Source organism: Lissotriton vulgaris, chromosome 10 (assembly GCF_964263255.1).
Source record: "Lissotriton vulgaris chromosome 10, aLisVul1.2, whole genome shotgun sequence".
NCBI classification, from domain to species: domain Eukaryota; kingdom Metazoa; phylum Chordata; class Amphibia; order Caudata; family Salamandridae; genus Lissotriton; species Lissotriton vulgaris.
In genome coordinates, this window is record NC_141698.1 from 131235168 (window position 1) to 131262946 (window position 27779).

General features: G+C 43.1%; 1 protein-coding gene across 4 annotated transcripts in view; it reads left to right on the forward strand.

The window, feature by feature from the left end:
* Nucleotides 1–27779, forward strand: part of CARD11 (caspase recruitment domain family member 11) — a 663926-nt gene that overhangs the window by 201236 nt on the left and 434911 nt on the right. For all 4 annotated transcript variants that reach the window (XM_086940703.1, XM_086940702.1, XM_086940700.1 and 1 more), the window contains exons 3-5: nt 11890–12027; nt 16870–17195; nt 20306–20485. In XM_086940703.1, the coding sequence (XP_086796829.1) occupies nt 11890–12027; nt 16870–17195; nt 20306–20485 (644 nt within the window). The remainder of the gene's footprint in view (nt 1–11889; nt 12028–16869; nt 17196–20305; nt 20486–27779) is intronic.

Genomic DNA, 27779 nt, shown 5'->3' on the forward strand with positions numbered 1-27779 from the left:
AGCGGGAAGACTGGCGTGGCGGGTGGCCCCTCTACTAAACTCCACTCCTTAGCTACACAACTTGACAGGATAGATGTGTGGAGACACATGCATGGCCCTCGTCGGGAGTACACCTACTTCTCAACAGTACACAACTTGTTTTCCAGGTTAGATTACACTTTTGTTCCAATGGAGCTCACGCATAGGATAATGTCGGCAACCATTCTGCCAGGAGCCTTGTCAAATCACTCGCCAGTGGCCCTTACGTTCCGGATAGGCCCGGGCAGGCAGCCACTTAGGTGGCGAATGTCGGGATGGCAAATGCAGGAGGAGGAGTACAGGGAGCACTTGACCAAGGAAATATATAACTTCCTAGTGATTAATGTAGGGTCAGTAGAATCTCCAGCGACCCTCTGGGAGGCACAAAAACCCAAGCTGCGAGGCGTAGACATCTCTTGGTGCGTGGCGGCGCGGAGGGAGCGGCAACAAGACTTGGTGCGTTCGGGAGGCTGACATGGAGGCGCTGGAGCACAGGGGTCGGGAGGCAGACGGCGGCTCCGCTAGAAGACAGCTGGTGCTGGCTCAGCAGCAATACACCCCGATACTGATGGACGAAGCACGACAGGCCTGGCTGGCCAGGCGTAGTCGGGTATATCAGTGAGGGGATAAATCAAGCAAGTTGCTCCACCGCCTGTGCCAAGGTACCCTGCACGCCCAGCCATTGTCCCGAGTACTGGACCCGGAGGGGGCACTTATCCTTGAGCCTCCAGCACTTGCGGAGAGTTTTGCGGCGTATTACGAGGAGATCTATGCGCCCAAGGAATGTCACACGGAGGAGACTATTCAGCGGGTTATCGATGACCTTCCCCCCAGGAGCATTTCGGACGTAGTGTGGGAGCTGCTAGATAGACCCCTGTCAGATGACGAAATGGGCACGGACCTGGGGGGGGGCTAAATCCCGGGAAGGCTCCAGGCCCAAATGGCTTTCCATGTGAATTTTTTTTTACGGTTTTTCATGCAGCTGGGCCCACATTTTCGACCGGTAGTAGAGGAGGCGCGTGAGAGTCGCTCACTTCCCTCGGATTGGAGACACGCGGAGGTGGTGGTATTTCACAAGCCGGGCAGACCCCCAGAGAGGCATGCGTCCTACCGTCCTATATCCCTGCTCAATGTAGAAGCCAAGGATCTGTCCAAGGCCTTGGCCAACAGGCTTAAGTTGCACATCACAGACTTGGTTCATCCGGACCAGGCCCGATTCATGCCCCAGAGGGCGCCCTGCCATAACATTAGATGTGCGCATGTCGCAATATCGGCCTGGGAGCAGCTGGGGGAGCCGGCAGCATTACTGTTAGCAGATATGGATAGGGCCTTCGATTCCCTGAGTTGGGCGTACTTGTTTGCCTTGCTGCGGCGCCTTTATCTCTGCCCGCGTTTTCTGGCCTACCTGCAGCTGTTGTATACAGACCTCATGGCATCGGTGCGAGTGGGGGTGGCAATTTCTCTCTCCTTACGGAACCAGTGGGGCACGCGGCAGGGCTGGCCCCTCTCCCCTTACCTTTTCGTGCTCGCCATGAAACCCCTGGCGCCATAGGTGCGCATTGATGCTCAGCTCAAGGGGTTCAGATGGGTGCTGGGTCTCACTGATAAGACAGCACTCTAGGCGGATGATGTCCTGTTCTTTCTTACTGATTTAGATAGGTCGGGCCGAGACTGCTCCGTATCTTGCAGATGTTTGGTGAAACCTCCAGGTTCTATATGAATCCGGGTAAATCTACATTGTGGGTCCTGGGCGGTGGACGGCAGGTGGGGGACTGGGCCTCGGCCCTCCGACTGGCGTCGGGGGGGATGAGGTATCTAGGGTTATACCTGTCAGATATATCAGTCGCATCTAAAGACCGTAATCTGGCCCCGGTGTGGGAGCGTACACGCGAGGATTTGAATATGTGGTCCCGCATGCCCCTGACGATTTATGGCAGGACGGCCATTTTCAAAATTGTAGCGCTTCCCCGCCTTCTATATCAATTGCAAAACCACCCCTACCAGATTTCGCCCCGCTGGTTCCAGCAGGTTAATTCAGTGCTGGTTGGGTTTCTATGGGAGGGGGTGCAGTACGTGTGGCCTTGCGCACATGGAGCGTCCCAGCTCCCTCAATCAACAGTTGGACCACTTACCTTCTATACACGGTACCGACCTCTACCGTTCTCCACCGCCGGCTGCTGGGACCAACACGGTCAGCTCCAAAGGTCCGCCTTCCGGACCCCGGCGCAGGATCATGAACCGGGACCACTCCCGATCAGCAGGGTGGGGCAGCGCTGCGAGAACCAAGCTAAGCATCAAAGTGGGTACCCAGACCCACCGTGCCGACCAGAGGGTCCCTGGTCTTCTGCTACCCACTTACGGGTGAGAAAGATCCTTTCCTTAAGAAGTCAGACGGACAGTGGAGAAGAATAAACAAAGTATTTTATTAGGCCACAAACTCCCATATGAGAGGGCCCTGTCCGACCTCACCCCTAGGAGTGCGCCGAGAGAACTGACTCATCTCATCACAGCAATACATTATAACATGGTACAGCAAAGTAAAACACGCCCATACTGGAAAAGTGCTGGACCCCGGAGAGGGTGAACAATGGCCTCACACAAGAGGCATCTGCACCTGCAATAGCAACATTTGGTTATCTCTGCCCAAGGCCGCAGAGCCGGGCCTCAGCATCTCCAGCGCATGGGAACATTACTGATTAGGTCCTTGTTATTAGTTTCAGTCACAGTTAGCTAAGAAATGAAAACTGCTGCATTCAGGGTTTTTCCTATTCCTACGGGAGGGGGGAATGAGCAAGTGCGACTCGCACGCAGAGAGAAGCACCCAAAATGGTGGCACACAAGCTAAGCTAAGAAAACTGAATAACATCACACGCATAAATGAATAATGATATGGAGAATGCAAACGTAAATGCATAAATGAATACATCATTAGTTAGACACATTATGCTAACTCAAATGTAAATGTAAGTGGGCGGGGCATCGGAAAATGAAACCTATCATTGCGGATGACCCTACTTTTTGGTTCAACCTTACAACAGAGGTACTAAAAATTGGAATGTCCCTTTGATTGTGGCTGGTGACTTTAACGTTATCTCTGATCTTTTACTGGATAGTTTGTCTCAAACGAAAGTCATCCCTCCAAGTTTTATTTTGCTTTAAAAACGTTTCTTCAAACTACTAAGTTAGTAGATATATGGCGTCTTCATTTCCCTATGGATAACATTTTTACTTTCTTTTCTAATCCACACAATTCACACTCTAGACTTGATTATATTTTAGTTACAAGACAACTTATTAACTCTATAAAAACCCCTATGATGGGAAATATTGATGTTTCTGATCATGCCATGATTTCTTGTATTTTAAATCTCAATTCGACATTTCCTAAACAATCTAGATGGAGAATGAATTCTGGCATAGCGCTGAATGAGCATAACAAACTAAAACTCTTAACTGGAGATGTGTGGCTCACTGGTTAGAGCGGCAGACTCTGAAGCAGAGATCAGGCCTGGGACCAGGGTTCAAGTCCCGACCCGGCAGGGTCTTAAGCTCAATGTCCGTGGACTCGATAATTCTCACCTCAGCGCCTACTCTAATCATGGGTCCCACGCTGCAACTCTGGGTAAGAGCTTGCTTAATCTCCACAATGGCCCCTACAACACTGGGATGCCTGGCTTCACCTTGGGGGTGCCCAGGAGGGGCATCTCACAGGGAGAGCCAGGAAGGGTTCCACAGCGTTATACAGCGCTGGGACGCCCAGTTGGGGCAGCTGTGCGCTTTACAAAATACACTACATTTACATTTAACTACCATTAATGATTACTTTCAATTGAATCCTGAAGGTTCTACTTCTTTGGTTAATCGATGGGATTCTCTTAAAGCTTATATTAGAGGAGCTACTATTTCTAATATGGCCCATGAAAATAAAACCTTCAATGCAAATATTAAACGTTTGGAAAAACGAATAGCAAAATATGAACGGCTCTTTATTACTTCTAATGATCCGAAATACAGGCATAAATTACCAAAGTTATGTTATGAGTTTAATACTATTCGGATCCGATCCCCTTACCGATGATGGATAACGATGAGGCAAAGGAACTAGGGGGCCCCATCACTTTAGCCGAGATAAGGGGGGCAAGTAAACACATGGCACGGAACAAAACACCAGGGGTAGACGGGTTAAAGATAGAATTCTATGCCAAATTCATAGATATACTGGCACCCAGACTGTAGACGGTATACGCGGAAGCGAAACAGGTGGGGTGTTTACCTGAGTCCATGAGAGAGGCACTAGTGGTGCCGCTGCTGAAGCCGGGCAGGGACGCGTTAGACGTGACCTCTTAGCGCCCGTTGTCTATGCTAAAGGTGGACTATAAGATCTTGAGTCGCATCCTGGCTACCAGGCTCCTGCCGCATATGACCACCCTGGTGCATAGGGATCAAGCGGGATTCATCCCGACCAGGAGCACTTCGATGAACATTCGACGTTTGATCCAAGTCATAGATGGCGCTGAAGCATTAGCCCAGGATCATGTGGTATTGGCAGTTGATATCGAAAAGGCGTTCAATAGCCTCGAATGGGAATACCTGGATGGAGTGCTGTTGAAGTTTGGGGTTGGGGAGGGGTTTCCGAGTTGGACGAGGGTGCTTTATTCGTCGGCAAAGGCGCGAGTACGACTGGGGCCTATAATATCTTCGGCATATCCGGTTTGTAGGGGAAAGCGACAGGGCTGTTCGCTGTCTCCTCTGCTATTTGCTTTGGCGATGGAGCCGTTGGCAGCACAGGCACGATCGGGCGCCGTGTATGACGGGATAGCGCAAGGGCCTGAGTCGCACTTCATATCACTAATACGCTGATGATCTGTTATTGTACCTGGCAGATCCGGGGCGATCTCTAGAGGGTGCAGTGGACATGCTGAGCAGATTCGGGCGGCTGTCAGGCCTCAGGGTGAACTGGACTAAGACCTGTATATTCCCATTGCGGAAGAGTACGCTCTGCTCACAGCTTACAAGAGAGGTGGTGTGGGAACCCTCCTGTTTCACTTCTTAGGGGTGCGCATCTATCATGAGGCGGCGGACCTCTTGGAGGGGAACGTGGAACGTTGTATTCGCGCGCTGAAGGGTTGCATGGACTTCTGGCCCTCCCTCCCTCTGTCTGTGTTGGGTCGGGTGGCACTGTTGAAGATGGCGGCACTCCCGCGGCTACTCTATTATTTTCGAACGCTACCGGTATGGATCCCGCAGAGGTTCTTTAAAGAGTTGAAGACATTGGTGACCGGCTTACTCTGGGGCCACGGACGACGCAGGGTAGCACTGAATACTCTGACTAGGCCCAAGACCGAAGGGGGGATGGCCGTCCCTGACTTTGAGTTATATTATCTGGCGGCACAACTCCAGGTATTAACACAGAATGTGGCCAGAGAATTTAGGGGTCCTGACCATGAACGGGGGATTGGCATCAAGAGATATGTTTTGTCTTATATCATAATGCAACAGAAACTGGATGTGAAGGAGCTTACGATAGAGGAAAGGACGCTTAACTTGTGTTGGAATAGTAGCTTAAAGAGAGCAAAAAGGGACCGGCCATATGCACCGGAGATACCGCTGGGAATGTTGACCGCGCTACCACATGGGGGCGATTGGTCCCAATTGTTGACGTGGGAGGAGCTGGGCTTGCAGGTGGTGGGAGACCTCTATATTGGTGGGACGTTAGTCCCGTATCAGACGTTACAGGAGCAATTTGGCTTGCCGGACGGAACCTTCCTACTGCACGCGGCGGTGGTGGCAGCGATGCAGCAATACTGGGGGGGAGGGCTGACAGAGCCGGAGGTGACCATGGCATGTCAATATGTGGTGATGGCAGCGGGCACCGTCAAAGCAGTGACTTGCCTCCATACCAGAATGCTGAATGAGGGACAGGCGCCCCTGTTGGCACTAAAGTCGCGATGGGAGGTCAGCATAGGCAAACCCATACCGGATACCATCTGGAGCCAGGTGTTGCGACGGACCTGGAAGGGAACGAGGAACGCACGATTTCAGCAGGTGCATTTTTTCATTGTCCATAGGGCGTACCTGACCCCGGAGAGGTTGAGACAGCACTTCCAGGTGCTTGACGCCATGTGCCCGAGATGTTTGGCGCCAGAGGTAGATCTGGATCATCTACTGTGGGGATGCCCGAAGTTGGGGTAGTACTGGCCGGAAGTGGGGGAACTCCTAAATGCTGTCACGGATAGGGAGGTAGACTTTGATATGGCGGCATGCCTGCTCCTCTGGTTCCCGCATACTAGGAAGACTAAAATAACGAGCAAATTTATTGACTTGGGGATCATGCTGGCACAACGAGAAATAACTTGGCATTGGAAGTCCAGAGAAGGCCCGTCAGTGAGGAGATGGCGGAATGAGCTGTTGAAGTGGTCGGGCTGCGAGAGCGTGATCAGGATGCGACAGGCAACTAGGACTGGCAATGAGAAATGCCTGGAGCTGGCGAGGTCCTGGGAGATAGTGGTTCAAGCGCTGCGGGACTATATGACGGACGATGCAGAGGGAGAGTAGAGATAGGATAGAATTCCATGTGGATCGAATGTTTGAGTGTGGATCCTGATGGGTGGCGTACCTCAGCGTTAGGAAGGATTGTGGGTGCCCGCATTAGCAGCAGTTGAGGGGGGAGGAGGGTGGGGGGGGTGTTCATGGGGTAGGTGGTTCAGCACCGCTGAGCAGTCTGTTAGACCCAGATGGGTCTGGAAGGAGGTGGACAGGAATTGTTGGGAATGAACAAGGATGCAGCCTAGGGCTCGACGGTGCTGGGGGGGGGGGCGGGTTTTTGAGGGTTAAAAGCAGATACTACACGGTACAACTGACCTGACGCCCGAAAAGGGCACACACTGAGGCATCTGCCGGGGAACGGAAATTTGGCGCGCCGCCCAGCCTCCGGGATGTGGGCTAATTGGCTGTGTAATGTATTTCTATCATTTTAACTGTCGAGATGCCAAAAGTGTACTGGTTGGTCTATTTTGTGGTCTTGTTTCTAATTCTGCAATAAAAATATATTTACAAAAAAAAATGAGTTTAATACTATTCTTAGTACAAAAGCGGGTATCCAACTTTCTAAAGCTAAAGCTAAATGTAGTTTCAATGCAAATAAATCTGGAGACTTTTAGCGAATTACCTTCGTATTAAAAAAGACAAAACCCAAATCACTTCCATTCATAGCCCCACTGGTAAACTTGCCTTATCTCATAAAGATATTGTTAATGAAATTTTTGACTGTTATTCTAAATTATATAATAAACCTGAATTTAATGAAGATTTTTTAGTAGACTCATTCCTATCCTCATGTGATTTTTTAGTAGACTCATTCCTATCCTCATGTGATTTACCTAAGATTTCTAAATCAGATAAACTTGGATTAGACCTACCCATTACTAAGGACAAAATTCTATCTGCTATAAAATCTCTCAAACAAAATAAATCTCCTGGTCCTGGTGGTTTGCTGGCAGAGTTTTATAAAGAATTCCAATCCCAACTCTCCCCTTTTTTGCTTTAACTTTTTACATCATTTGCTTCATCAGGAAGTACATCAGGTTCTTTTACAGAAGCTTTAATTATTGTTCTTCCTAAACCAGACAAGGGCCCCACTCTTGTTTTCTAATTATCGTCCTATTTCTTTAATAAATCAAGACTGTAAATTATATGCTAAAATATTGGCCACATGTTTATCGCCTATATTAGACTATATTATTCATCCTGATCAGTCAGGGTTTATGAAGAATAGATACTCAGCTTATAATACAAGAACTCTGCTACATGTTATTGAACAAGGTCAGACATTAGTTAGCTCTTCAGGACTCATGGCTTTGGATGCTGAAAAAGCCTTTGACAAACTTCATTGGCAATTTTTATTTCATACTTTAGCGTCTTTTAATTTTGGTGATACTTTTATCCGTATGATTTCAGCTTTATATTTTGCTCCTACTGGCCGCCTATTTATTAATGGCCAAGTTTCCACTCAATTCTCCCTTTTCAGAGGTACACGTCAAGGATGTCTCCTTTCTCCACTATTGTTTTTAATAGGTATTGAACCCTTTCTTGCCTCTATCAGAAAATGTGATACTATTACAGGAATTAAGGTTAAGGATGTTAATATTGAAACCTTAGCATATGCTGATGATGTACTTTTATTCATCAGTTATCCATTATCCTCTTTCCCTTCCTTAATAGACATAATTGCAAAATACTCTTTGGTATCTGGGTATAAATTGAATACTAATAAAACATTTATTTTTTCCCTTTAAATGTTTTTTGTACTCCTGATATGATTCCCAAGCATGAAATTATTTGGAAAAAAAATAAATTAAAATATCTGGGTATTTTACTCTTTTAATCTATAAAATCAACATTAACTTTAAACTGATTTTGTTTTAAATTATATCAAAGATAAAACATCTAAATGGTCTTCATTGCATCTTTCATGGTGGGGAAGAATGGAATCTATTAAAATGAATGTTGCCCCTAAAATATTTTACACTCTCGCCTTGATCCCCATTCAATTTTCATTAACATTTTATAAAGATATTGATAAACTCCTTTCCAAATTTCTTTGGAATAATAAAGTGCAACGTATTAGTCATAAAAAATTAAAAATGTCTAAATGTAATGCTGGTTTTGGTATTCCAGATTTTCTTCTTTAACATAAAGCGTTTATTCTAAAACAAAGTGCTATTTGGTTTAATCATTCCTGTCTACATAATCCTCCTACCTGGTTCCCCATTAAAAAATCCATTGTGAATCCTTTTCCACTTCCCACACTTTTAACAATGTCTAACAAATCATCATTTTTCATAAATATCCTATCCTTAAATCCACCAAAATGATTTTCAATGATATTGATTCAATTTTTGAACATCCCATGTCCATTACTGATGAATTATCTCTATGGTATAGCAAAGTTAATAAACTAAATATAAATATTAGTTTTTGGTCTTCATGGATTAAAGCTGCTATTTTTTATCTTAAAGATGTTTATTCTAATAATACTTTTATTTTATTTCAAATGTTACAAACAAAGTTTGGTTTAGCTGATTCTGACCTTATAAAATATGAATATTTAAGTAATTCGATTTTGGATTCCTTTTCCTAAGCTATTCCATCTAATATTCATGCTGATTTATCTATTTATATTCAAACTATATCATCCAATGCTCATGGTGTTTCTATTTTATATCAAAAATTGTCCAATAATCTAGGCAGTAACATAAATATGATTGCAACGTTTTAGAACAATGAATTATCACTTTCATTATCTATTGATAGGTGGGAAAATATAGGCATTTCTAATATATCTGGATGGTTACCTGTCTCACTTTTTCAAACTAATTCTTATATTTTATGTAATTGCTTATGGACTCCATCATGATTATTTCATGCTAAACTTCTTCAATCTGATACATGTTGGCATAGCAATTTATACCCCGGATCACTACAACATATGCTTTTTACTTGTCCATTATTATCCAAATTCTGGACAGAAGTATGGGACATTCTTAAGAAGATTCTTAATATTCAAGAAGACGTATGATATAGAATGTTAATTTGCAAATCTGTAACCTTGTCCCAAGATTTAATTGATCTTGAATGTAAACTTTTTAATTTCTTAATTTCAGCTGCATTAAAATCAATTACCTTTTGTTGGAAAGATGTTTCAAAGTTATTAGTTCATGCTTGGTGGTCCAGGGTTATTTTTACAAGAAGAGGTGCGCATTTATCCTTGTCTGGGGTTTGTCAGAATTCTATTTCTTATTATCTATTTTGGACTCCTATTGATATATATTTATCAAATTAATAATATCTTCTTGGCTTCTCCCCTTTATTGTTCTATTACTATATATATTGATATTGTATAGTAGCTCTTTTTATCAACTATTAAGCATTTGATATTATATGTTTCCCTCCCCTTCCTTCCACCTTTTAACTTCTCTATGCATAACTTTACCTTCTTTTATTGATAATAAATTAGCAATTGTTGTATCTTTAGTATTTTACTAGATCTTTTGCAATGTTAGTTTTTTCTGTATGTCTTGCTTATTGTTTATTATGATACATTTTCAATAAAATATTTTGAACTTAAAAACTACATTGCCCTTGTAAACCCCTCACTGCAGAGTAAATACACTTTAGCTATATAAGAAAAAGATGCACACATTCCTCAACTGTTTCAAAAAATGACTGGTTAAGTAAACAGGTCACAACGTTGACCCCTATTTCAGCAACTAACCAGAACATCCCCTATGACTATGGACTTTTTAATTATGCAGCAATGGGGAATAGATTATGCTGCAGGGAAGTGTTAATTATGTAGAAAGAAAATGCTAATTTTGCAGTATATTTCATGGACAGTTGACCCCCACCAAGGTTTATACACACGTATTTGATTTATCCAATTTCTATATTTCACAGTAATAATAGATATTTAGACAGAAACTTCCCACACATATGAATTTCGAAAAAGAGTTGATCGTAGATTTTTCCGTTTTCTTTATTCAAGTTCTTAGTTAAAATTCACAGAATTGCTTGTTGCCAACGCGTTTTCACATCCGCGACTTCTTCAGGGCTCACAGTTATTGTTTCTGACAGAATTCCTAGTTAGCGTCAGCCACCTTTTAATCTCTACGTGTTCTGGTCTGATATATTCACATTGATTTATCCGGCGTGTACCCCTCACGACATTCAGTGCAACATAGGGAAAGTACCTCGTGTTCTTTTATTCGGGCTAAAAGATTAGTGTCTCGTGGCCGGCGCTAGTCTGAGTATAGGTGAAACTCCAAACGTCCTGGACATTCCATGATATATGTTTTAGTGACTTTGTCACTTTTAGGGGGTGTATATGGGTCGCATCCTCGACCGTGTCACACAAGGAATCATCTGCTAAATAGGCACTTACCAATAGTGAAAATCTGTGCTGGGCACTATAGTTCTGACCCTGGAGCGCTTTTGTGAAATTTAATTTTGCAGTATATTTCAGCTTTTTATGGGAGTATTAGTTTGGTATTTTGTCATTATAACACTCATCGATACCACCTGGACAAGCGTCACTCAAACCAGTTTAACACCTGAATGCAGCAATAAGCAATTGAATGAGGACCAGTTAACCTTTGCAAAGGTTAACTGGTATTCCACTGTGCAGTACAACTTCACAGTTGGCAATATTTTGGGTATATTTTGGTCCTTTTAAGCCAAAAACAATTGTTTTTGTTGACATCTTCAATCTTTTCAGCAGGTGGTGGATCATGGCACAATTGTAGTAAATTCATAATTATGTGGAAACAGTGATTAATTTGAGCCAGTGGTTTCCAGTGCTTGGAACCGGCACTTAATTGTCAACATCGCACTTATGACAGTCTGCAACATGGTGGCACTGTTTGTCTACGTTAGGGATTCGCACAATCACAATTGTTTATCGATTCAATATACATTGAAAGTAAATAATCCTTACCGCCTATGCCATTCTTATAGCTTTGGGGTCCTGTAATAATCTCAATTGTCACTCTTGTAGGAGTGGAATGGTTAAGGGTTGTGTTGATACGGACATTGGCAGCGCTGGCAGGGGCAATGGGTGGTGCAAGCTGCAGTGTTCTTCACGTATATTTTTAAAAAATACGCACTGTGCGGAAAACACAACAGAAGCCAAATGAGCAAATTTGAACACAAGTGCCAAGTCGAGGCACTGTTACATCACGATTATGGTCTTGGTAGATGTCATAGTCAGCCGTGTAGTATCAAGGTACCCGAGGTGCACCTCATTGGTCTGTTGAGGTTACCTGTTGTTCTCCAAATTATGTTCATAATTTTTGTGCTGTTTCTGCATTGCTGCAGGTCGCCTGCTGGACATCCTGCACACAAAAGGCCACCGGGGCTACGTTGTGTTCTTGGAGAGCCTCGAATTTTACTACCCAGAGCTTTATAAGCTTGTCACTGGAAAGGAGCCCACACGAAGATTTTCAACAATCGTCGGTGAGTTCAGTAGCTCTTTTTTCATTTATTTTATTTTACGTGCACTATTTATGCAGCATGAACCTCCCACCATTGGGATACAGAACATTTGACTTGGGGCAAGGATTTACATAAGAACATGTGTGGGTTACAGCTGCAGAGGCAGATGGAGTACACATTATACTCACAACAGTAGGGAGATTTATTAAGGGTTTGTGTCGACATTGTGTGTGCTAGTGCAAGTTGTGCAAAGTAATTTAAGGCAGACGGTGTTCTTGGTAGGATATTTACTTCCTGGCTCAAAAAAAAAAATTGTGCTGCTTTGCAGCATTTTGCATCTCTGGGGCATTATGTGGGTGGAACTTGGACGTTACACCGCATGCATCAATAGGTCTTCATGCAAGCCTGATCTCCTAATATAGTTATACTTGGTTTCCATCTAAAATAAAGGTTCCTTGAAGCAGGTGCTAACGTGAAGACCATGACGCAAAGGTTGTTGGTGGGGCTAGGCAGCCTGTTTTTGCACCAGGACATGGGATGAAAGCAGCAGCAGGGTATTTTAATGAATATGGCTCTGAGCCGCTTACGTCCCTTTGTGCAATTTAAAGCAGTAACTTTGGTTGCGGCGCTGTGCCAACAACAATAAACATGCCCACAGGTCTTGGAAAAAATGTTGGGGGGCTTCTAGGGGACCATGAAATGGGGAGTTTGATAGAAAAAAAAGAGTATCCTGAATTCTCCTCTTCAGGTCAGGAGACACGAGGTCAATCAGATCTAGAAGGGAGAGATGTGATACCATGATTGTATTTATTGTATGTGCTTGTTTTTTTTTTTTTATTATTTATCAATGCATACGCGTAATTGTCATTTTAACTCTACATTATTATTTATAGCCAATTTATTATATGCATTGATTGATCAACTGCGGTTTCTGTTTTATGTCTAGATTGAAAATAATAATAAAAAAATATAGAGAATATAGAGATGTAGGGTAGGGTAAGGCCAAAAAGAAGAAGACCTTTCTTCTCATCTTCCCATATGTTTCATGCTTGTAAAAAGAAGCATCTGGAAGTTCAGATTGACCTGATGGGCAAGAACAAGGAGTGGACTGCAGAGCCTCACTAGACCTTCGCTCCTTGTGTACGTCAATAAGAGAAATGCTTTTTGCATATCGATTTCCCATTGGCTACTGTAGATTCCAAGACTCTGTGTTACATTAGGTGATACTTTTGTTTGCAGCAGGTAGCAGAATTCTAAAGAAAACCTTAGACTATCAGAATGAGCTTTCGCGACCTTCCAGTGTTTGCCTCGCTCCTCGACAAAGCGAGACGTGCTTTGTGGTATTTGCTCGCGGCTTTATTTAAGTATAATACACCCTGTGAATGGAGGCAGCATGTGCGATAGCACGCGCACACAGTCCCCTCTTGAAATCACAGAACGGTTGTTTGCAGCGGACAGCACGTGCGTGGACCACCCATTCCTTGTGCCGTTTTCAGAAGTGAAAAGATATTAGAACTTATCATTTCAAAACAACATGATGCAGCACACCTCAAATGTGCAAAATGAAAATAAACAACTGCTCGCGTGTCATAACTCAATTTGAAAAATGCCTTTGTAAATTCCCTTGCTTAATAATATTTGAATTTGGGGTATTGTTTTGTCCAGAAATGGGGCTCATTTTTAGGTCTGGGTATAGACATTAGCTTTCTGGAAGACCTCATGTCATTAATTCTCTACAATGAAAAGTAAAAAAAAAAGTGGACGTGGGTTCAACTCCCTTCAGTCGTTGGCTTGTTTGGGGGCACTGCCTGCAGGAAGTGGCTCTGTGGGTTGTCGATCACAGCCCCTGTTTTTTTTTTATTTAGATGTTTACATTTGTTGTACATTTTTCATTAGGGAGGAGGAGGAGGAGAAAAAGTAGTTCTTCTTTGGCACCACTCTTACAGTAGACAGTGGATGTCACCCTGCAACGTGGCGTAATCCCATAGTGCTGCTCCTGCCTGCTTAGAACACCCAGCAGCATGCTCATGGCTCGCCTTCTGCTGCTTCCAAGCTACAAGTCACATATCGAGCATCACTAGTGGCTCCTGTGATGCTGTTGTGCCAGCTCCTGCAGGGGCGGCTCTAGGCTCATGGTGGCCCTGGGCTGGGAGCGTAGGTCGGGGGGCCCCTGAAGAGGGGGTCCGGGCGGGGCGGAGCGCGGAGGCCAGTGTAGAAGGGGGGTCAGGGTGTTTGGAAGTGGAACAGAGCCGGAGGCCGCCAAATACCTGCCAGGGGGCGCCACGCAAATATGTATCCATCCTCAGAGGATTATTATATTAAGGATATATATTGGCGTGGTGGCCCCCGGGGTTTGGTGGCCCTGTGCAGGCGCCCAGCTCGCACATGCCTAAGGCCACCCCTGGCTCCTGCCAGGCACTCAGAATAAAATCAGAGGGCCTCATTTACAAGAAAATGCCGCAGCACGGAACCGCAAGCCCTTTGGCTGCGCCACGCTGCAGCACTTTCAAAGCGCAGGGACGCGTCATGTCTACAAGGATATGACGGATCCCTTTGCTCTCCCCAGTGCTGACACACAATTAGCTGCCATGTGCCAATGCAGGCACCATTGCACCATGGTGCAAGGATGCCTGCAGCAAAGGGGATGATTGTTTATGTGCAGGAAGGTGGCTTCCTGCACATAAACAATCTGAAATGGCGTCGTTAAACGTCTATGTGTGCTGCATTAGCACACATAGAACTTGTAAAACTTAATTTTAAAAAAAATGTATGTGCAGGAAGGACACGTTCCTGCACATAAACAATCATAAGAGGTGATTTCCTCGTTCTATGTGTGCTGCGGAATGCAGCACGCATAGAAAGAGGAAAAGAAACGAGGAGAAATTAATACATTTCTCCTTGTTGCGCCTCCCTAAGCCCCCTGGCATTCAGACGTATTTCCAGGTTTACAATTTCTCGTAAATCTGGAAATGTGTCACACAGAGTGGCTTTTCCTGCCCTTGTAATTATGGGAAGCAAAATGTGGCTCTGGTGCATCACACAAATTAATGCACCAGTAGCGCAAGGGGCTTGTAAATAAGCCCCAAGGTGCCTGACTGCTCTTCTTTTTCAGATCTGCTTTTTAAGTTGAAAGGCAGACCTATTGGCATTGTTAATTGATTTTTTCACAGTGGTGCTGTCCTCTGCAGATACCAACTATACGTCTATAATACGTATATGGTCACTTGGACCTTTGGGCCCTAGGATGACCAATGGTTCCACCTGATTACTCAGAGCTATGATTGCCAAATCTTCAGGTTCCTCTGTCTTCATAAGGGGTGAGTGTCCTATTTCCTTGCCTGGTATGATAGCTGCCGATATGCACTGATAACATGGCACATATACATGCCTTTTTATTCTGACAAATGGTTTTCAAAAAATGTCTCAAAATGATGTCAAGTATGGAAACTGTTTTCAGAATATTAAAAAGCCTGTGTACCCTCAAGTACTAAATTATCATAAAATGTATTAATTGATCACTTCCTTATAATCAATTAGTTACACAATATAATTCACCTGGTTTAAACAGTTTAAAAAATAAAAATACCATAAAATGTATTTACCATAGGTAAAAGCTCAGCATTATTAAAAGATCTTTTATATTACAAATTTGTTCTCTAGAAAGTAGAGGCATCTAAAACAAATGCGGAGAATGGTTTGATTTTACTTCTCCCATTAAATCTCTACTTGTAGGCACACAGTCACTTTTCTTCTCTCACACCAGTCTGTTTTAGTCCCACCTATATTCTCTGCTCTTGTCATGGTGGCTTAACCCCTTCCACACTCATGACGAGCTGGGCTCGTCATGGTGTAGCCTCCTCAAACACTGATGACGAGCCCAGCTCGTCATGAAATAAAGGAATACAGCGATTCCCAGCACAGGAGGGGAATTGCCTTAGCAGCCATGGGGTTAATTCATCAGCTTAGGTGCTATGTGAATCATCATATTATATCCGTTCTCCCAGATACCTACCATCCGAAGTTTTTCTAGATCTTACAACAGACCAGTAGCGGCCCATGGAGGGAGTTCCATGGGGCGGTGAGGCGGGGCAGGGGAGGGGCAGGGTGGGGGGTAGTATACACCGGAATATGGATGAACGGAGGTAAGTAAACATTTAAATAAATAAAATTAATTTTGTTGCGCCCTGCATCGCACAACGAAATAGACTTTTTATGTAAGAGAGAAACTAGGGTTAAGTGGCAAAAAAGACAAGAAGGAAGCTAATCCTTCAATTAGATGAATAACTCGCAATATCGGAAGGTGTGGGTTGGAGCAAAGGGTGAAGAAAGACTAGCCTCATAATAAATTCTCAACACCCTCCTTCAATCCCTCTACATGCATTTTCTATTCAGTAGTGACATCCCTTCAGGTTATGTGTCAATGTAAGCATGAATATGTGTGGATTGGAAAGCTGTTTTACTTCCTTTGCCCTCCTCTATATAAATGGCTAATTTGGTTTTTCTTCAGTGCCTGATGTGTGCCTCTGGTTGCAGGGTGGGCACTGGCACTAATATTTAGGGACAGGGGCTAATATTTTAATCACCAGGAGCAAGAGGAAGGAAGACATAACAAGAGATGAAGGAGGAAGAGATAAATAGAAAAACTGTGACAAAGGGAGAAAGCTGGGATGAGACAAAAACAGATTGAGATATGGAGACTCAAAGTGTGAAGTGGTAGAAGAAAGAGTGAGGAGATGTAAACAAGAGTTGGCAACCTTGGTATTCGACAGCATTTGCAATCAGCAGCACCTGTGTTTGGCTTCAAAGAAACCATTGGATGCCTGCACTTTAAAAAAATTAAAGAATGTTTTTTTTTGTTTCCAGTTGAGGAAGGACATGAGGGTCTCACCCATTTCCTCATGAACGAGGTCATTAAGCTGCAGCAACAAGTGAAGGCCAAAGATGTGCAGCGGTGTGAGCTCCTGGCCAAGACACAAAAGCTGGAGGAGGAGAGGAAGCAGCAGAAGCTTGTCAATGTGGAGCTGCTTACTTTCCAGGAGAGGTACAACAAGATGAAGGAAGAGAAGAACATCTACAACGATGAGCTGATTAAAGTCAAGGATGACAATTACAACCTGGCCATGCGGTATGCCCAGCTGAGCGAGGAGAAGAACATGGCGGTCATAAGAAGTCGAGACCTGCAATTGGAGGTGAGCGGCATTGGAATGGGGATGCAGGAAAAGGGTGAAGAATAACAAGAGATGTTTGTGTCTCCAAGATATCCCAAATACCAGATGAACACATGGTAGATCCCAAAGAACTGTTGTATGCAGTAGAAATGCTCTGAACAGTAGTTGTGTTTTGGTCAGTTACCATACACAAACAGACAGAAATGTCAGAGAAGCAATTGAGGTCCCTTTATGAGATACATGGAATTAAAGGGGGAAATATACTGGGACCGGATTTACAGATTGTGGGCTTTTTCTCCATCCCAATGCCAGGCAACATGAGTTTAAATTCCCAGATTAGGGATTATACTGCTGGTTCCGAAGTACTGGGCCCTTCACCGTACCTGCATACCTGATTTTGGGAACATTCCCGTAGGCATTTTACACCTTGTGGAAAATATCCCTAGACGTGCCTGTGGTCTATCAGGGTGCAGTAATGATTCAACAAAACCTGGCCTGACAAGTTTATGATAAATAAAGGAGTACGTCAGGGATGTATTCTTGCCCCTTTTCTTTTTAATTTTTATATTAACGATTTGGATGCAGCTCTACAATCTATACAGGCTGACTGCCCCAGAGTAGGAAGAAGGGGCATCCCTGTGCTGTTATACGCGGATGACGCGGTTTTAATCTCGCGTACGGAGAAGGGGCTTCAGGCACTTTTAACTGCTTTTAATCTCTTCATGTCTGATAGGGATTTAATGGTTAATAACTCCAAGTCCTATATAATGCGGGTTGGCCAACGCCCAAGAAAGAACTTTGTATTTAAGCTTGATGACAGCCCCATTCCGGTAACAGAGACTTTTTCCTATCTGGGTGTGCTATTTGACTCGAAGTTAAGTTGGGCCCCTCATCTGGCGAAGAAGAAAAATGATATGTTGAGGGTTAATGGAACTATCCTTAATCTTGCGAAAAAGATAGGAAAGAAACCAATATCTGCAATGATTAAGTTATATAATGCCAAGTCTGTAGCGACGGCGGTATACGGCAGTGAATTGTGGGGCTATGTGTCAAATACTCAATTACAGGTTATCGAAAACACCTTTTTTAAACGGTTACTATGTGTTCCTTCGAGTACCCCGAACCTTGTTGTGCATGAGGAGTTAGGGACACCGTTTTTATGCGATAACCTAGCACTGAAGCCCCTGATCTGCTGGGTCTCGCTTTGGCTTAACACAGAGATACCACTCACCCACCAGATTGTACGGGATGTAACATCTCAGGATAGTTGTATGCGCATCCCCTGGTTAAAATACTTGAAATTCTGCTTTGAAATGTTGGGGTGCCCTAAACTGTTCTCCCACCCGAGTGGCATTGTGAAGGGGGACATAACAGCGGTCAAAAGAGCTTTTTTAAAGTTTAAACTGGCGGACAGAGAAAATGTGGAACTGCTGAAACCAAGTGTCAGAAAGTTTATCATGCTAAAGTCGTGTGGTGGAATGGAGCCCTATCTGGCTTGCGCCTTTAGCTCACATGAAAAGTTCCTACTGACTAGGTTCAGATTCAACACTTTTCAGCAGCTTTTAATAAGACCTAAATCAGACATTTTTAGCAAACATGTAGCTCCCTGTGGCTGCGACGGGAAGTCTCCTCAGGATATGCTACATTTTATATTTTTATGTAGGTTTTATGACTATCCCAGACGTTACTTTCTTGTTGATTTGCTGAGAACATTGGATTTTAAACAAATTAGACCTGCCCTCATGTATTTGCAGCTCCTACACCAGGATTGTGTACTCCATATTTTGTCGTTTTTAAAACTTGCACTGAGAATAAGAACTTGCTTAGATCTATGATCAGGACCAGTAGGACACTTTTGCTACCCAACAATCATGATGATTTTTAACGATATTTGTGTATAACGTGTTTTTTTTTTTAAATAATGTATTGTTGCAATTTTGATAATGTAATCAATGCATGTACTTTTTATGGTTTGAAATATTAACCGAAATAAAGTCTTATTTGATTTGATTTGATTCAACAAAACCTGGCCGAGTATTTTCGCACCCAGTAATTTAAAGTGCAGAAACATCGGGTCACTTAGAATCCAGTTAGGTAAAATACAGCTGCAGATGGCTCAGAATACAAGCCTTGAACACTACCTAGAAAGAGAAAGTTTAGAGTCGTTTGAAGTCTTAAACAGTTGCATATTTTGCTATATCAAGAAACAAAAATATTATCCTGCAACACTATTGAGTGCTGGATATTGACTACCGCTGTATTATCAAGCTAAATATGTAAATTTATTATAAAAAACAAATCTAATCATCATGAAGATGAATATATAGTCATGGTACATAGATGTAGATTAAAGAATAGTAGATATATACTTACCTATCAACACTTACCTTAGCTATCTAGCCGTAATCAATATCCTGGATATGATAGTATTGTAGGATGATTTTAGATGGGGGATTTTGTGATAGAACATCATTTTAAACATCCACTAACAAGAGATCAAATTTATCATGCCCAGACTTTGAGAACAACTAAGGAATTTTAGTGGAAACAGAAAATAGTGTTGGCCTAAAACAGATTGTAACTCAATTTTTAGAGGCAGCACTCTGGGCTTTGTATGTTATTTGCAGATATATCAAGCACCACATTCACTACCTTCAATTTCTGGCATTCCTGATCCTTGATCAAGGGATGACAAAGCATGGATGCTCCACAAATCTGGACATCACCATGTACCCCTGCCTCACTGATTAGCACAGCCTATCCATATAGGCCTTTTGATAAAATAGAGGTACAGAATGTGACACAGAAATTTGTGATACTCAGCCTAGTATCAAAGTTTAGTTTCACATATTATGGAAGCCACACGTTTCTAATACTTTTGAATACTGCACATACCTGCAAAGTATTCTCTACACAATGAACCAATGAGTATGATGGTGACAATTAATCCTATCTCTCAATTTAGCAAATGGACAAGGACAGACAGATTGCATTGCCTACAGAATATGCCTATTTTTCAGTTGGAATTTTTAGATCTGTCTATTCAACTAAGTTTTGAGTGTGGGTGGTCCAAGTACTTTTGCAAATACTTTTATATTGTTCTGTTTCTTTTCCGTGTTTTTGAATTGTAGATTGACCAGCTAAAGCACCGTCTCAATAAAATGGAGGAAGAGTGTAAACTGGAGCGAAACCAGTCCTTAAAACTGAAAAATGACATTGAGAACAGACCCAAAAAGGAACAAGTGTTGGAGTTGGAGCGGGAAAATGAGATTATGAAGACTAAAATTCAAGAGCTGCAATCCATCATCCAGGTAAGTGCAGAACAGGAACCCACATAGGTGGAAATTCTAAATCAAATAACATTTCCTACCTTACAAGATTGAAGGGACTCATTGTGAAAACAGTGATGTAGTATTGAGAGATGATACTTGTAAAACATAATGATCACGGCACAGAAAGGACAGATATGAAAAGTCTATTGATCTTGACATTAATCTGATAACAACCTGTATTCATACAAAGTGCATAAACAAGCTGTTCCTCAAGCAATTGGAAAATTGGTGGCTCCATTAATAAAAATAAAGTGCTTATATGGTGGATGAATGCAGAGATTTTCAGATTAATTAAACTAGGAAGAATATATTCCATTTCACCGCCACAACTATTGTCATGAACTAATGGTGACCACATATATGATATCACTAATACATCACAAATTACATCTATGACATCTCATATTATGACATCACTGAGGCTTATCATCTCTCCTTCACTATAGAGCTCAGCCATAGGCTGAATCCAATATATTTCTGCACATGGCCTACAGATGTGGGCAGCAGGCTTTTAGCACAAGATGTTTCACAGTTTCCCAGTAGCCAGAACCCACAGCGTAAAACATCAGCAGTGCCCAGTAGTAGACACTGGGTGAATGGGCATTTTATTTTCTACTTGAATTGCCCTGGACCCAGCTGCCCCAGACACCAGAACCCACACGATATAGTGAAAGGCTACATCGAGTGGACTCAAGCTACGCATTTAGTTCCCGGCCCCCAGAACCTAGTGAGCATGAGTTAGGGCAATAATCATTTGGGCTTTGGCACCGGACATGCCCTTCAAACCCAGTCTACTTGGTGCCAAAACCCATTGAGTAAACAATAATACAACAGCACACGGTTATGGTATACCCCCGCCTATACACCATTTGTCCCAAATATTATAAACTGTGCTCACTCTTCTGGATCTTGGGACTTCGTCAGCCCTGAAGAAGTCCCAAGAAAATAGGGACGAAACGCTTAGGCTGTTCATCTCGGACATGTCGTCTTGTCATATTTAAAGATTGTTAATAAAATTAATGAAAAGCAAATTTGAAAGAGTATTTTGCAGTATATGTTGGTTTGCTGTCAAGAATTGAGTTGTGTAAACAATACATTGTGTTAAGAGTACCTGGATGTGCAAAAGACTTCTCTGGACTCACTAAAAATTCCAAATTTGTGCTCCTCACTTTTGTTTAGCCACTGAGTAAACAGACCTGACCTTCAGAAATGCACAGTCCAGTCACCCGATGTGAACTTTTGCCACACTGTAACTCATGCCCCATCACTGTCCCCAGCTATACTCCCACCTCCATGGCCTCTGGGCATTCTCATCACCCTAGTATCGTCTGGACACCACCTTTCAGTCTTACACAGCTGGTAAAGAGCTCTGGTTGTGATTATCTACCATCCGTACAATCAAAACGTTGCCCCAATGGTTGTGGGAAAGAAGGAATGGACTTTGATTTTTCCCAGAAAGCAGTCAGTCTAACAATAGTGCCCACTTTGCACAAAAGCCCTCTGCCATGGTGTACAGCAAGTACCCTTATCTAAGGAGCTACTACTGCCCGGTAAATTATAAATAATACACACACACGAGCACACACACACACACAGACACAGACACAGACACACACACAAATAGATTGAAATATGTTATTTCATGTGCAAATAGCTGTTTGAAAATGTTGTTTGCCTTGTAGCCAAGGTAGACTATATTTGTTAATCTAAATGTTTTAAGTCTTTCGCAGGTTTCTTCCTAAAGTACTTGAGAACGAAAACACAATTGGTCAGATTCAATTCGCAAAGCAAATAGTCAGACAATGTAAACGTGCAGACCTATGAATGAGTGAAGATTTACTAGTTTTTCCAAGTAGAACACCTGGAAAGCTGTGCCAGGCACAGCTGTACATGTAAACCCATCTGTAAATTCCTTAGAGGTGCAATTGGGGCCATGTTCAGGTGTTAATGTTCATTTAAGGCCGAAAATGACTTTGCGAATCATTGTGTGCATCTGTTGAGTTTTTTTACTCTCTTCAGGTAACTTATTGAAGTGCAGGCTCTTGTAGTTTGGTCACTTCTGCATTTTCCCAGTGTTCAAACAGGCTCAAGTTCTTTAAGATCTGGCTAGTTTCCAAGGGGCACATCATTCACATCACCCACAGCTCTGCAGTTAATCATCTTCTCAGACATAAAACTAAGTTTGATGAGCTAAGGACTGTTTTAAAAATGCATAATCTGTCAGACCATCTACTGCAATTTATGTGCAGTTTAGAGGGGTAATAAATCGTTTTCACTTCTTCCTAGTTGAACTTTTGTTCACTGCTGATGCTAAGGCCCACATTTCGAAAGAGCTTGGTGTAACTTTCATTTGCTCTGCTTTCTTCTATTTTTTCATAGTAATATTGAAATGTTATTAGGTTATTTCTAACACCAGAAAGTTTACATAAAATGAATCCGGATGTACATTCTAAGTTAGTTTGAACCTATTGCTGATTTGATCATATGCTCATTTCTTGCCATAATTCTTCTATCTTTTGGCACAGAGTTTCTCCCCAAATAAACTGTATCTTTAAAACTAATGTACCATTCAACTTCACTAACACATCTTCCAAAGAAGCTTATCAGAAGAATGGAATTGCCGTTCTTACAATGTTATCATATTTGACCATTTATTGGTGGTAGCTTGTCAACAAATTTTGAAAAACTGGAAAATACTTTGAATGTTACTTTTCAACTATGGTGATAGCGTTTTTAAAGCCAAGGTCTAGATAGGGCATTTGTATCCCTCAGTTCATATGCAGTCAAACAGAACGTTTGTGGGACCTTATAACCTTTTTTCTCACCAAATTTTGGTCAAGCTTTCTTTTCAATCGACCACGTACCAAAGCAGAGTCCACGCCACATTGATATCATCTTCACTTCCTTATTTTAAAATTGTATCTTACTTTTGAATTGTTTCACTAGTTTACACATGTACAGTTATATGTTTATTGAAATAAGTCTTATACTCAGTATTATATTCGATTTCCTTGCCCCTTTTCCTATACTCCTTAAACTATACCCATTCCCCACCCCTGTACTTCCATTCCTATCTTTCCTTTACTTTTATTCTACATATAATTTAATATGTCAGTACATCTATTTATATATTTTTTTTATATATGACTATTTCTCTAACTCATATCAGTACATTTAAATAAATTCAATAAATTAAATAAAAGGTAAAATTAACTTCTGCATATGTTTAAGTATTTCAATTAAACACAACACGATTTATAGCCACAGTGAGTAAGTTGTGCCGGGTATGTACTTCAGCACAGTTTTCGTTGGGTGAGGATCCACACATGGGGGCAAAAAAGGGTGCTGCTAATCTTACAGTGAATGAAGAATATTATCTGAGCTTCAGGGTTGCCATGGAGTTGTACTGTTGTGATCCCTTAAAAAAAATGCAAAGTGACCATCACTTACAGAATGAGGCAGTGGTGCCTCATGTCTGATTTCAGTAACCTCAGTGAAATTCAGTCCAGTACAAGGGTCTTCAAACAAGGGGGCAGGACCCCTTAGGGAGGCCTTAATTGATCGCAGGGCGGGCACTAGCTCTGGCCAAAAGAAGCATAATGCTGATAACAGTGCTTTGTTTTAAGCTGAAACAGATGAGTAGCAGTAAGGCACTGTGTAATGGGCCATCAATAAAAAATGTTGTCATTTATATCTGGCTGGAAGTATGTGCCAAAAGGTAAGGAACTCAAATATTCCTCAACACCCCTACCTTCCATTTCTGATTATCACACTGAGGATACTTCAACATGTTAGGAAGGCATAGCTAACCAGAATATTATGATTGGCAATCATGTATCTGACTGTATTTGGGGCAACAGAACTTAACTGCAATGTTTATTTAAACATTGACTATTTAATAGAATAATTGTGAAAAATTCTGGGCGGCCCCAATGATTTTTGTTTTATACACTTGGGGGGGCATGGCATTAAAAAGCTTGAAGACCCCTGGTCTAGTATATAAATATTAATAATAATCCAGGATTTGTAAAGCATGGCAAATCACCCATGAGGGCCTCAAGGCGCTGAGTTATAGGCAGGGAAGACTAAGTGATTTGCCCAGAATCACAGGATATTGACGCAGAGACTTGTACCTGACTCCCACCGGCTCCAGCCGTTATGCCACATCCTCCCCCCCTCTCCAGTATATGGAGTGCCACAGCACTGAAAGGATCTTTTTTTCGTTCTTGAAATAGGATGGACTGATCTCCAAGAAGCACCAGGGGTTTAAGAGAGCCGGTAGGTTTGTACAAAAACATAGGAGCAAAGAAGTGTGAGTGTACTTGCTAGTGTGCATTTGTGTGTGTGTGTGCTCTGGTTAAGACCCAATCACAGAAATCGGGAATAGAGGGGGTGTTTTGCAGACAAACATCCAAATACAATTGTATTATTCTCTTCTACAATAACATATTTATGTTTATCGATGCCCTTCTGTGAAACCGTAGAGTTCCCACATTTTGCTTCCCCAGAGCACCAGGGCCATTCGAGTAAGGTTTGCGCGAGCCATGTTATAGCAAGTTCCACATTTACAAAGGTTTTGCACCTGCACAAAGTAATGCAAAGCAACTCAAAGTCTTACAAGGGATATTTACTTTCCAAGGCAAAATGTATTTTGCATAGAAGGTGCTTTTTTTCCATCCAAATGCCGCTTTGTGCAGCTTCATGCCAATCAGTGTCATGGAGGTGTTATGCAGGTGTAATTTAGGTGAATCTGCAGAAGCACCCATCTTTTTTTTTTTTTTTAAAATTTTTAAAACCTTTATTTTCAACTAGTGCACACAGCTATTCAGCCTTACATCCCGGAGGCTAGGCAGCAATGCGAAAAGCAGTAAATCAGAGTGCAAGAAACAGAATATCAGAACGAATGAAGGTTAAGTTTTTCAGTTATTTGTATCAGAAGAAAAAAGGGAGGAAAGGTACAGAAAGAGGCGCCGAAACGGGCACTAAGAAAGAAGGCAACGAAACCAATGTGCAGTGAGGCCTAGACGAGGAGTCGGTCAAGCACAATGACCACAGTTATAATCAGAACAATAGAGATACTAAGAACGGTGGGAGAAGGAAACACAGGATAATAGAGATATCTAACCGTCAGTTGGAATCATGGGCTATGGGGACAAGTGTTCTTCCTGTGGAGCGGGTTCTGGAGGTATGCAAATGTCACCCCTATACTCATTGCAAGCCCCCCACAATTTCTGCCATTTATTAGGTTTACCCCTGGCAACATATACAGTCTTTTCCCGGAACATACACCAATCCATATTGGCCTTCCACTGTACCACCTTCGGGGCTGTTGTTGCTCCCCACATCTGTGCAATGTCCCGCTTCCCAACCATATTCCCAAGGGTCACCCATTGGGTCTGGGCAGTGTTGTAATCTGTCGGCCCCAGATATTTAAGAGGCATCTTCGGGCCTCTGCGTGTACTTCCACCCCGGTCACCTCGCTCATGATCATGTGCACTCGCCGCCAATAGGAAGCTATCACGTTGCATTCCCAAATGATGTGCATGAAGGTGGCGAGAGCACCACAACCACGCCTACAGAGACCATCAGCAGAATGTCCCATATGTATAAGCCTGGGGCCAGTGACATAGACTCTATGCAAGATCTTTAGCTGCACCAATCGAAGACGGGAGGGGATAGCGACCTCCTTGGGAGATCGATTCAGAAAAGGGGGTGGTGATGAACAGAGTGTCTGAATTGAACAGACCACTATTACCCAGTCCAAAGATCAGGGCTTGATCCATCACCGTTATTTATCTCACTGCCCCATCCCAGCTCAGAACCTGGCTATATGCAAATCAGTCTGTCCCTGGCCCAGTGCATCATGGGAACAGGGCAGACTAAACTACCAAGCCAATTCTTCACCAGAAAGGAAACAAGCTACCGGGGACCGGTTTCTGGCATTTCAGCCGTCTTCGGCCCGGCTTGCTTGAATCCTGATGGAGCAGTGAGAAAGGGACTCATGTCTGAGTATACCCTGCCACACCTATAGTGGCCAAAATCGATTCAGAAAAGGGGGTGGTGATGAACAGAGTGTCTGAATTGAGCAGACCACTATTACCCAGTCCAAAGATCAGGGCTTGATCCATCACCGTTATTTATCTCACTGCCCCATCCCAGCTCAGAACCTGGCTATATGCAAATCAGTCTGTCCCTGGCCCAGTGCATCATGGGAACAGGGCAGACTAAACTACCAAGCCAATTCTTCACCAGAAAGGAAACAAGCTACCGGGGACCGGTTTCTGGCATTTCAGCCGTCTTCGGCCCGGCTTGCTTGAATCCTGATGGAGCAGTGAGAAAGGGACTCATGTCTGAGTATACCCTGCCACACCTATAGTGGTCAAAATCGATTCAGAAAAGGGGGTGGTGATGAACAGAGTGTCTGAATTGAGCAGACCACTATTACCCAGTCCAAAGATCAGGGCTTGATCCATCACCGTTATTTATCTCACTGCCCCATCCCAGCTCAGAACCTGGCTATATGCAAATCAGTCTGTCCCTGGCCCGGGAGCTTGTTTCCTTCCCAGTGTAAGAATTGGCTTTTGTAGTTTGGTTTGCCCTGTTCCCATCATGCACTGGGACAGGAACAGACTAATTTGCATACAGCCAGGTTCTGAAACTGGGATGGTGCAGTGAGCTAAAAAACGGTGTTGGATCTAGCCCTGATCTCTTGACTGGGTGAGAGCTTTCTGCTTAATTCAGAGACTCTGTCCCTCACCACCCCTTGTTGTAAATACTCCTTGGGAGATGACACAGCACATTGCCAGTCCTCGTCGTCGATCTTTATCCCGTCCCGCACCCACTGATCTCTCACCCCCAGGAGAAGATCCGTGCGAACATTGATCAGCTTCTTGTATGTCAAGGAGATAGCACTGTCCGGCATGTGGCCATCCAGTACTCGATCCTCCAAGGGAGAACTGTCTGGAATCACCTCACCCTCCGGCATGGCGGATAATAGTGCGTGTCTCAGCTGAGCGTACCGAAAATATTCCGTCCCACCCAGCTGAAACTCCGACTGTAGTTGGGCAAAAGACTTTACCTCCCCTCGCAACATCATGTCCTCCACCCTGGAAATATCGATCAAGTCCCACCTATCAAAGCCTTTAGTGTGCCATAGTTTACCCAGTATATCAGAATCATAGAGTGGGGTCACCTTTGTAAGCCTGTCTTTCCACCCCTGCGCCTTTGTGATCGCTCTCCAGATGTGTACAGCAGTTTTCGTTGGCCCAGACAT